This window comes from Balaenoptera musculus, chromosome 6, assembly GCF_009873245.2.
Source record: "Balaenoptera musculus isolate JJ_BM4_2016_0621 chromosome 6, mBalMus1.pri.v3, whole genome shotgun sequence".
Classification (NCBI taxonomy): Eukaryota; Metazoa; Chordata; class Mammalia; order Artiodactyla; family Balaenopteridae; genus Balaenoptera; species Balaenoptera musculus.
In genome coordinates, this window is record NC_045790.1 from 52,531,739 (window position 1) to 52,543,365 (window position 11,627).

The 11,627-nt window shown below is 37.2% G+C and overlaps 1 protein-coding gene across 11 annotated transcripts in view; it reads left to right on the plus strand.

Annotated features, from left to right (window-relative positions):
- NFIB (nuclear factor I B) overlaps window positions 1–10,888 on the plus strand; it is a 236,432-nt gene extending 225,544 nt beyond the window's left edge. For 5 of the 11 annotated variants that reach the window (XM_036854911.1, XM_036854912.1, XM_036854917.1 and 2 more), the window contains one exon: window positions 4,352–10,886. In XM_036854911.1, coding sequence (XP_036710806.1) covers window positions 4,352–4,481 — 130 coding nt within the window. In that variant the 3' untranslated portion in view covers window positions 4,482–10,886. Of the gene's footprint in view, window positions 1–4,351 lie in introns of all 11 variants that reach the window. The other 6 variants (XM_036854915.1, XM_036854922.1, XM_036854918.1 and 3 more) reach the window with 4 other exon arrangements.
- Window positions 10,889–11,627: the final 739 nt, after the last annotated feature.

An 11,627-nucleotide genomic window follows, 5' to 3' on the forward strand; every position in this document is an offset into this window, starting at 1 on the left:
GGTGGGTAACTATGGATGAGTTTAAGCCTCAACTTTCTCATCTGTGAAAAGGGGATAATGTTGGCAATTTCAAGAGTTCATTGAGAAAATTAAGTGACATAGCATATGTAAAACACCCAAGATAGTACCTTGTTCATAGTAGGCCCTCAGCATGGTATCTTCTGGAAGTTTCTGCCTTTATGCTAATTCTGTCTACCTGAACCATATGGAACAAGTCTATGTTTCTTTTCAACTCAACTATCATGTCTTCCCTGTTTCCGTTTAATGTTCCTCAAATGACATGATTTGGTGAGTTTCTTCACCAAAGAGATGCCATAGAGTTTGTTTCTCTTGAAGAGCGATGCCTAGAAGAAACACAATGCTTCCGAGATAGTCTGATCAGTATAAAATGAAGCCGTCATCACCTACCATTAATGCATCTTAAGGTCAAAGTAATTTGTTTGTTTGCTTCTTTCCTTTGGCGGGGGGCGGGGGGCAGCCACATCATACATTTAATCGGAATCATATGAAACTATGACCCATGATATCAGATGTATTAATTTTTTCTTTAATTTTTATTTAACTTTTATTTATTTTATTTTTAATGAAATATCTCATTATATACTTAGAGCGTACATAGAGTAGAAGTCACTAGGGTGAATTCTGCTTTGTGTTAAAGTATTGTCAAAATATTTGGGGCTTTTTTTTGTGCCTGATTTTCCACGAAGTGCTTGTATTCTTTTCTCTTTTTACTAGTATGGCAGGTATATATTTTTTAAAGATGTGCTTTCAACTTTCAGTCATGCTCATCTTCTGTCTGCCTTAAAAAAAAAAAGGTGATTTGGCAATGGAAAATGTAATGAAGACCAAGTAAATGAGTGCTTGAAGATATATTGCTGAAGTAGCTTAATTTAACTTTGAATATTTTCAAATCTTTCAGTTGAGAGACTCTCATCTCTTAATAGACAGAGACACAGATTATTGGATTGAACATAAGGTTATCCATATAATTTTCATTCTATTAGAAATTAAAATGATTAAGCATTTTACATGTAACTAGTTGTATATGTACATAAATATGAAAGTGTGTTTATTTTATCCATACTGGCAATCATTGACATTGACTTAAGGAGAGGGAGTTGATATGTAAAAGGCACTGTTAAATTTTTACCTGAAAAACTATGAGATTTGAGGCATTGTCGTTTAGAAATTAAATGATCTAAGTTATTTTGTTTGGTTAAACATTTTTCTTTGCACTGTTATCATAATCTTTGAATTAGTTTTACCAGATTGTTTTCAACGGGACTACCAAAAAGCTCTAAAAAATGTCTATGCCTTACAGTTCTGTATTTAACCTCCAAATTGGCAATAAGAGTCTTGTAAACTCATATATGGGGTCTGCATAGTGTTAATATCTGAGATTTATTTCCCCCCAAAGGTTCATAAACAGTATTGACAAATATATCACACACTGCAATTTTGACGTGGTCATAATGTAGCATGGGAGGTTTGAAAGGTTTAAATAAACATCTAAATTGAATTTGTTAGCTCTTCTGCGGCAAGAGTCCTGTTCGTCACTAGCATCTATGTATTTTTATCAAGGATTTTCCGTAGACTAACAATACATGTCTCTTCTAAAGAACTGAGTAAGAAAGCTATTGCAAAATAAACGCTGAATTCCTGTCTTTTCTGCCATTAATCAGTAGACTTCTCCATTTAAGGAGTCACATCTATTTTCAAGCATTAAAATACACTTTATTTTCCTAAAATACGCAGCTTCTAAATGACTTCCTAGAGCCCATTTAATTTGGGACTTGTTAATTTTGCAAAGTTATTTACTTGTCGTTAACATTTTCTTTTACTGTCAAGGATTATCAATTTGAGCTAGTCTTTTTGTTTTTCATACATGCTTCCTGCTTTATGTTAAAAATAATGGAGATCCGTTTTTGTCATTTATTTGTTGAGAAATAATTAGCATCAGCTATGGCCAGCAATAAGGATTGATAAGATACGGTCATTTTCTTTAGAGAGCTTACCTTTCAGTAAGTAAGATAATCATAGATACAGATAATTATGATATGAAATAGTGCTATAGTAGTACTATGTAATCAAGTGCAGTAGGACAGTGGAGGGAAAATGTTTCATGATGCATCATGTAACACTCTTCCCAATCAGTGGCCCAATCAGTGGTGCAAAATGCAGAAATAATTGTTGAAGATGTGTGTGGGAGAGAGAAATATGTGAAAACAGTTAAGTCTCTTAGAAAAGGTTTCAATAACAACTTTTTATTCTATAGAATTATGATTTTTTTTATCCTATAATGACATATCTTTTTATTTGAATTTTTTTTAAATTTTATTTATTTATTTATTTATTTATGGCTGTGTTGGGTCTTCGTTTCTTTGCGAGGGCTTTCTCTCTAGTTGTGGCAAGTGGGGGCCACTCTTCATCGCGGTGCGCGGGCCTCTCACTATCGCGGCCTCTCTTGTTGCGGAGCACAGGCTCCAGACGCGCAGGCTCAGTAGTTGTGGCTCACGGGCCCAGTTGCTCCGCGGCATGTGGGATCTTCCCAGACCAGGAATCGAACCCGTGTTCCCTGCATTGGCAGGCAGACTCTCAACCACTGCGCCACCAGTTTGAATTTTTTGTTTCAAGTATTATATGATTTTTCCTGCATAGTTAATTTTTGTTAATGCTAAACATCTCTAATTTTAAGTTCAGAGATGCCTATTTTCTTATTATAGGGGGCCAAATTGAAATGTACTCATGAAATTATGTGATTATGAGCAATACTTTTAAAAAATATATAGTTGGGTGTGATTTGGAATATTTAATTGATTTGCCTGTTAATCCAAAAATTTACTGAGCACTTACCATGTACCAGGTACCATATTAGATGGAGAACAGAAAGAGAAATGGACTTTGTTATTATGGATCTCATACTCTAATCACAAAATCCCTTGAGCATAAAACGTCATTGTGAATATTTTTCTGTTAAAATATTAACTCAGAAATACGTACCTAGACATGTATTAATAAGCCCCTTTATTTGATAAAAAGTGTCATGAGAGTAAAAAGTTACATATCAAGTTCTTTTTTTTTTTTTTTTTTTTTTCCCAAGCTTTTTCTTTTTGGGGGGTGGAGGGAGTAGGTAGGAAAATTGTTCCTTCAAGGTAATATTCCATAAAGGTTTCTGTACCTTTGGAATTTAAATATGAAAAAATGAGGATGTCTAGCTTGATAGCTACCTACCATAGTAGAATCCATCTCACCTCATGGCTCCAAAAGTAAAGAAAAGGATATAAATTAAATTTAAAGAATAAATTAAATTTGAAACATTGAAGTTGTGTTTCCATGCCAGACGATGACAAAACTGGGTATGGAATTGTCAGTTGGATGTTTTCTTGGTTCATGATTATTTATGCAGCTGTTACTTAGCTGACATTAGTTCCTAGTTGAATGTTGAAATAAACAATACATCTGATTAGGTATACCCAGAATGTATGTTATGGGGTTGTTTTGTGACATGTAGGTGTCGTGTTATTTTCCTCTATATGATACTTGTTTAATGAGAGATTATGCCAGTAGCAGTTAGAGAACTGTTTTTTGAACATTTTTTGTTTTATACAGCCCCAAATACAACATCGGTGAAATTAGAGTTGGTTGGAGAGGGGCAAGCCTCTCCTCTGCTTACTCCCTCCCTGTGGGGCTTCTCCCAGGCCACTCTCCAGACTCCCAAACTCAGAGCAGCTGGGATGTGGAGACATGACTTGATGCAGAGGGACAGGGGATGCCGTGGCTTCTGGTGTCAGCTTCCAACTACACATTATGCACTGGCCTTTCTGAAAAATGTATTTCCTCTTATTGTGAGGGGAAAAAAAAATCTCTTTCATTATGGCTTTCAATTTTATTTAACCGATAGGCAGGTGAAAAATTGAAATACATCACAATTGCTGGTGAATTAAAACAAGATCAGAATATTGCATGCAAAGTATGTTGGCACTGTTGTAGATTTGCTCTTTTCCTTCTCTTTTTTTTTTTTTTTTGACAAAAAATCATATTATATTTACATCAAAGTAGACCAAGTATTTTAGGAAGAGTATCCTCAATCAGAGTTTAACAACTGTGGATGAGTCTTACTCGAGTTTTTTTCACAATTAGTCTTACCATCCGTGAAAGAAATAGACCATGTAGCTTATATATGTATAATGTTTATAATTTAGCACATGTATCTCACATTAAACTGCAATTTGGAAAAAAGTTATTGTAGTAATTTGATGCCTATGGAATTTATATTTCTAATATTGTTATAGAGTAACGTTGTATTTTTTCTTTTTCTCTTCCCTCCCTCCTGCCCCTCTCCTGCCAACAGTCCTGGTACCTGGGCTAGCTTGGTTCCTTTCCAAGTATCAAATAGGACACCCATCCTACCGGCAAATGTCCAAAATTACAGTTTGAACATAATCGGAGAACCTTTCCTTCAAGCAGAAACGAGCAACTGAGGGAAAAATGAAATACAACACTAGTTTAAGAAATTAAAAAAAAAAAAAAAAGGAAAAGAGAAGACTGGACAAAACAAAACAAACAAAAAGGGAGAAAGGAAAGAAACTGAAGAAAGAAGATAATAGACCAGCAATCGCAGCACTTACAATCACTAATTCCCTTAAGGTTGAAACTGTAATGACATAAAAAGGGTCGATGATATTTCACTGATGGTAGATCGCAGCCCCTGCAAAGTAGCCTTTGTTACATGAAGTCCGCTGGGAAATAGATGTTCTGTCTCTATGACAATATATTTTAACTGACTTTCTAGATGCCTTAATATTTGCATGATAAGCTAGTTTTATTGGTTTAGTATTCTTGTTGTTTACGCATGGAATCACTATTCCTGGTTATCTCACCAACGAAGGCTAGGAGGCGGCATCAGAAGTGCTGGGTGACAGAGCCATGAGCCAGCCATTTTATAAGCACTCTGATTTCTAAAAGTTAAAAAAAATATATATGAAATCTCTGTAGCCTTTAGTTATCAGTACAGATTTATTAAATTTTGGCCCTTAACCCAGCCTTTTCCAGTGTGTAACCCAGTTTGAAATCTTAAAAAAAAGAAAAAAAAAAAGAAAAAAAGAAAAAAAAAGGAAAAAGAAAAAAGGAAAAAAAAAAAAGTTTGAACACAAAGGCTCTATGGAAGAAATGCCTCTATGTAGGTGAAGTGTTATCTCTGCATGCAACAGTAAAAATTAATATAATAGTTTCCCCACAAAAGAAACACTTAACAGAGGCAAGTGCAATTTATAAATTTATATCTAAAGGGGAATCATGATTATAAGTCCTTCAGCCCTTGGACTCTAAATTGAGGGGATTAAAAAGAATTTAAAATAATTTTGAACGAATTTATTTTCCCCTCAGTTTTTGAGGGCAGTAAAAAGGCATTAAATCAAGACAAATCATGTGCTTGAGGAAAAAAAAAATTAATGAAAACACAGCACTTATGTTGGTTTAGCTGCAGCCTCCTTGGAGGTAGAATTTATTTATTTAAAATTACTGGTTGCATCAAGAACCCATAGGGTGTACAAAAGGTTCTATAAAATCTGCATTCTAGAGACAAAGAGGCAGGCAAATCCATGTCACAAGGGTAAAGCTTACAGTTTACAAACTGGGAACGCCAGGGTGTAGGATATAAAAATGCACTCTTGAGAAAACAAATGTAATCAGGGTGCTGAATACTTGCATGGTGCTTTCAGACATTAGCCTTGTTCAACAAATTTCTTGTATTGACAGATCTGTGGTGTGCATGGGCAGACACATTTTTGCCTCTATGTCTCTTAAAATTTTAATTAAAAATACTCTTTCCAGTAATCCTAATTTGCACGAAGATATAATGTCCACATTACGTGCCTTGCCTTGAAATCTAAAAAACAAAAAACAAAAAAACACAAAAAAACACAAAAAAGTGACATCACTACACTTGTTTTGCTGCATTTATTATCATTTTAAATCTTTACCATTTTTATGACAAAATATTTTGTACTCCAGACGAAGAAAAATGTGTGACATCATGGATTTTTTAGACAGTTATACCTTTATCTCACATTTATAAAGCATATCATGGCTGTGTATAGTTGCCGCTTAAAAATTGTAATCGACCAGCAATATTTTCAGTATTTTGGTGTTTTTTCTATTAACCTTTCATGTTTTTCATCTTCCAATTAATATTTGGGGGGGGAGGGATTTCAAATTTATACGAATTATGCAATACCAAGTTTTGCCTATGTAGGTAGTGCTTTTAGCTGTATTGGTTATTATAGGTAAGTACACAGATTTAAAAAAAAAAATAATGTATGCTTTTTTTTTGTTTGTTTGTTTTAATTGACCAAAGTGGGTACTGCTATTTTTGCAGTGTGATGAGGTCCTTTTGTGTACTGAGAGATGGACAGGGGATTTTTTTTAATATACATATATATATATTCTGGGGTGGGTGGGAGGATTTTTAACACTTTACAGTGTAGCTGTGAAGCAGTGCACCCTGAGATGGGCCTGGGCTGCACAGCGACTGTTCTGCCTACTGTGAGAAACTTCAACTTCACAGGTTTCCCTCTCAAACTCCCCACCTGGGGTGCAAGCGGAACTCCTTTCTGCTTTTCATAGCGACAGAGTAAGAGCAAGCAAACACAACCAATTCACCTGGAGGCAGACTTGGCTTAAAACAAATGGTCTTATCTTTCTTTAGGGGTGGGGGGGGGTCATTTTTCTTGAAAGTTCCGGATCCCCAGTGGAGAGTGAGCCTGTCTCATAGTTAGCAAAGATAGTCGTTGAAAAGTACATCTAGCAGATGTTTCAACTTTGGGGCTTTAACACCTGAGCATACTTTCTCCTCTAAAATATGCCATCCTGCTGGAGGGGGTGCTCCCACATCCTTTCCCCACCACTTCTCTTCCCCATTTCTTCATTTCATGAATGTTAGTCTGTGATTTACCTGTGACTCACTACTTCAAACTACCGATGGTAGTGCGCTTGGAAATTTTTTTTAATATCCAGGAGATTGAACAGAGGGCTATTATTAAATGTATTCGGACTTCTAGATTAAAATCAAAGTTCAATTTTTAAGGAACAAAAATAATAAGTCTTGTTAAGTTTTCATTTTACCTGCCCTTTTTAAATGGAGAACCAGAGTAGAAGGGAAATAGAGAATTTTTAGCAATGAATTTTCCTGTGGATGAATTAAGCCCATTAGATGCTGATGGGATTTTTTTTAAGGGATGGTACCTCAAGTATATATTGGATTTAATTTCCCCGGAGGGCTAGAGGGTGAATGGAGGCTGGTTCTACTTTACTCTGCCCCACTGCCCCCCCACCCCAGTCCCATTGAGGGAATTCATTACTAGGGGGAAAATCGTTTAGAATTAGTGACACATGGTGGGCTGCCCTGAGGAGCCCCCTGACCCCCTTCCCCCAGGCCATAGCCTAATAAAATAAACTGTCTATTGTTCTCACAGCATATCATTTAATAATGAATACTTTAGAACAATGCTTATGGGCCTGAGAATTGTGTTTGATTAGCCCATTCAGTTTGATAGCCCCAATGCTGAAAAGCACAGCAGGAGCGCAAGTTCAAAAGGAAGTCCAGTCATTTCTGTGATGACTTGCCCTGGTGGAAAACAGATCATCTCAGCCAAGCTCTTCATGTCTCTTCAACCTAGTAGGTGAACAAATCAACCTCACAGGACACGCAGTATTTTTTTAAGAGCAGACTCGCTCTCTTTTTTTTTGCCAGTGAATGAGCAGCTCTAGCTAAATAAGTTACACACTGTGGGTATTCCTGCCTGCCTCTTGAATACAAAGGCCTAGTTCAAGTGTTGCTTTTTTTTTTTTTAATCATTTTTTTTTCTCCTTTCCTTTTGAGATAAAACTCTTAAAAAGATACTACTCTCTATATAATCTCAAATCCATTTCGGCCTCCTCCTCTTTTTACCAGGAAGTATCTTGTGACTAAGGGCCCCCCCTCTTGCAGGTCTTGCACGCCCCTCCCCTCCCCAGAACTGCAGAGCTACAGGATGGTGAAGGTCACCCAAGGGCATCAGTAGGGGGTGGCGTCTCCAGCCCCGGCTCCGCGGCACTGTTCAGCTTTCCCTGCGTTGCTTTGCAGCCCACCCCTCACAGTGCCTCTGAAGTGTTTCCTCTGGAGTGACATGAGCGTTTGAGGCTTGTCTAAGGAGAAAAAAGAAAAAGGCAGTGAAGGAGACTGTACATAAAGACATGGCAAAAATCTTAATTATAGCAATATAGTTATGGGGTAATGTTCGGGTGGGCAGCTCCATTAAAAAAAAATATGTGAATGAATCTGTGAAGCTGCGAGTAGCAAGAAGAGCGAAAGGTCTTCTTCACGAACCGCCTACCTTGTAGACAGTAATTTGTACACTGTATAGTTTTGTTAAGAATTTTTTTTTAAATTAAAATTCCCATGTTTGTAAAGCTAACTTTTTAACAATTATAATGGAACTATATGTTGTTTCCATTTTTAAAGTAAACAAGAATATTCCTTGTTTGGAGGCTGGACTTGAGTTAAAACTCTCCAGGCTCTTAAGTTATGTATTAAAAAAAAAAAAAAATCTGTCCATGTTAGGAGCTATTTCACAGATTCCTGTGCTTGAAAAGCATAGGATACTAATCCTTTAAAAAAGTGTAAATGGAGAAAAGTTATATTTTATGAAGGTTATTTTGTTGTATTTAGTATTGGAAAAGTTGGTTTTCAGAGCATTTCAGAATGTCGGAAGCACCACTGTCTTTTTATTAGTATATACGGCCTTTAGCAAAAGTTTTTGTGATTGTTACGTGATGGTATTTAAGGTTGTTTCACAGAGCATTCAGGATAGGCAGAAAATGACAAAACCGTGCTATGTCTCACATAACGTGTCCTCAGGGAGCAGAATCTTGGATTTGTGACTTGTAGCTTCATAAGGACTCAACAAAAGAGATTGCACAGGGACATCTTCAGCGGTGTGACACCAGGACATGTGTTCTTTACCTAGATTCAAACTCTATGTACCGTGTGAAACGATGAAGGCTACAGAAAGTTATCCCATATTCAGTGTACAGTATTCATTTTTAATGAAACAACTCTACAATATTGCTGGCAGATAGGCCCCAAGCATGACATTCAATATCGTTTACATGTTCCTGTCAAGGTCTTTGGTTAACATTAACCAGCTGCATGCTTCCTGGACTTTAAAAAATTGGGTTTCTATTGAAAACTTTTTTTTTTTTTTTTTAATGTGCAGGCTATTCAAGTCCAATTGTAAAAGCTCAAAATTGAATGTTCTACTCCATGCTGAAGGAGCTGAAAGCTGCCTTCTTCATATTTTGCACTTTCTGGTAGTTCCCCTGTTTTTTTCTAATTCCTTAAAAATTGTGTGGGTGGGGTGGAGCACTGCAGTTGGGGGGTAACATGGACCACTGATTTTTGCCCTTTGACCCTGCACAATGACCTTTGCATCAGCCAAACTCATTGCCATGACAACTCTTTGTACTGTGTCCGTGCCACAGATCTGTTGGTGACATTGTTCATATAGTCAAAGGGGACAAGTTGGAGACGGTCAATTTTTACATTTTTTTGTTGTTGTTGCAATTCTTTCTTCGATGGTTGTAAGTAGTTTTTTTTTTTTTTAATAATAAAAGGGTTCACTAGTTAAGACTCTTTAGAAATATCTGTGTGTTGCAATTCAAATTGTTGAGATTGTGAAAACGCTTCAGTGCCACTAGCCTACGAGCACGCCAGCCCCAGCCTCTGATAACTTTTATTGCATGATACAGTACCAGTAACAAACGGTGGCCTACATACACACAAGGCAGTGTGAGCTGGTGACACTAAAGCCAGTCTTGTATTACTGTATTTTTGACAGAATGGTTTTGAAAACTGTGCTACAGGGACTGATGTGGCAAATATATCTCTTTATGCAGAAGGAAGTCTTTTTTTTTTTTTTTTTTTAAGAAGTATGGCTTATTATGCATTCTTCATCGAGGGCATTGAAGTTGCATGGACTGAAAAAAGTTGATGCAAAACGAGAAAGAAACAAACAAAAAAAAAAAAACCAGCAAAATGTTTACCAAAAAACTCAAACAAATGAGCAGTGCCTGTTCAATTTCACAGTCTCTGGTGAGTTCAGTTGTAAATATGTTTCAAATGACATTTTCTTGGAAAAAAAAAAAATCTCTACAACATTGTAGAATGTGAGGGGTAACTCCATCCCAGGCATAGGCTTCTCAAAGCTGCATTAGATTATATCTTCATCAAGCTGTTAATTTGTGCTTATATCATATAGAACTTTTAGCATCCTGGGAAGAGGTGCCCTCACCTCAATGATATTTCTCTGAGAACAACTTTTGTAGGACTGTGTGTTTCTTTAGATACATTTAGTACAACTGTAGGTGACGAGTAGTCAGTTATTGCTTGCTAGCTACACACCAGGGTTGATCCATTTTAAAACTTTTGGCATTTTTGTCCTCATGGGCCATAAATACAGAACCTTGTATTTTAATTAAATTTTTTCAAAAAGGAGGCACATGCACAATCTCCGTGTAACGAACCTTTAGCAGTAGGATGTATTATATGACAGTTACTTAATTTCTGGCGTTCAGACCTCTGGGATCAGCCCCAGACTGGGCCAGAATGTTAGCGAAGGTTTTATTGTGCCCGGTTGGAGGATAATGTTCTTTGGGTACTTTTTGTGGGTTGCAAATGAACTCAATTGCCACAAGTTTTAAACTGGTGTAAATCAAGCTTGACTTAATGTGATTGTTACTGTTATATCCAGCCTATACTGCTAGCAGCTGCTCATACTGCAGTCAATTACTGGAAGCAGATATATTTCCTATGCAAAAACTGTTTAAACAATAAAATGAGCTATGCTACAGACTCTGGCCTCATGTTTTATTTTCCTCCTCCACCTCTTCCCGCCGCTCTTCCTACGTTAGCGTTGGGGTCAGTATATCTTGGAAGTGGATCTTGGTCCTTCCATCTGGGAATTTTGTAGCATGGGTTTAATTTCTTAGCATCTGGGATGGTTACTATTTCAGTTCAGTACTTCCAATTACACTGGGCACGTGTGTATCTGTTTAAACCCTTCTTGCAATTACTACTACGTGTAGTCCTCCCAAGCTCTCTAAACAATGACAGTAAAAATGCAAGTGCAGATCTAGAATTTCAGCCCCCCCACTCTCTGAGAAAGGCCTTTCAGCAATGAGGTGAAGATGTAACGTATGCCCGGGATGACTGGACTGTGGTCTCCTTGACTGAAAAACCACAGGGCCTCAAACACACACGCTCAACAGGAAAGGTAAGTCCTGGGGCCACCCTGCGGCTGTGGGTTTGGTGGTTTTGTGAGTACTGGGGGAGAAGAATTTCTTTCTCCCAATGCCTGAAAAGGAACAGCATCTTAGGTTTCCAAGAAGCGGTGCTACTTTTCAGTGCAAGCAGGGTCGATGTTCCTTATGCACAGGGAGGTGGGACGCGAGCTGAAACTGAGGATGGGATCCCAAATCCAGACTCCTTGAATACAGCAATTCTGAAGGGAGTCAGCTGGAGTTCAAAAATAGCTAATGGAAAAGGAATGAGCTTAAAGGGTTTTGCGATCCATCTGAGTGATGTGCACAAA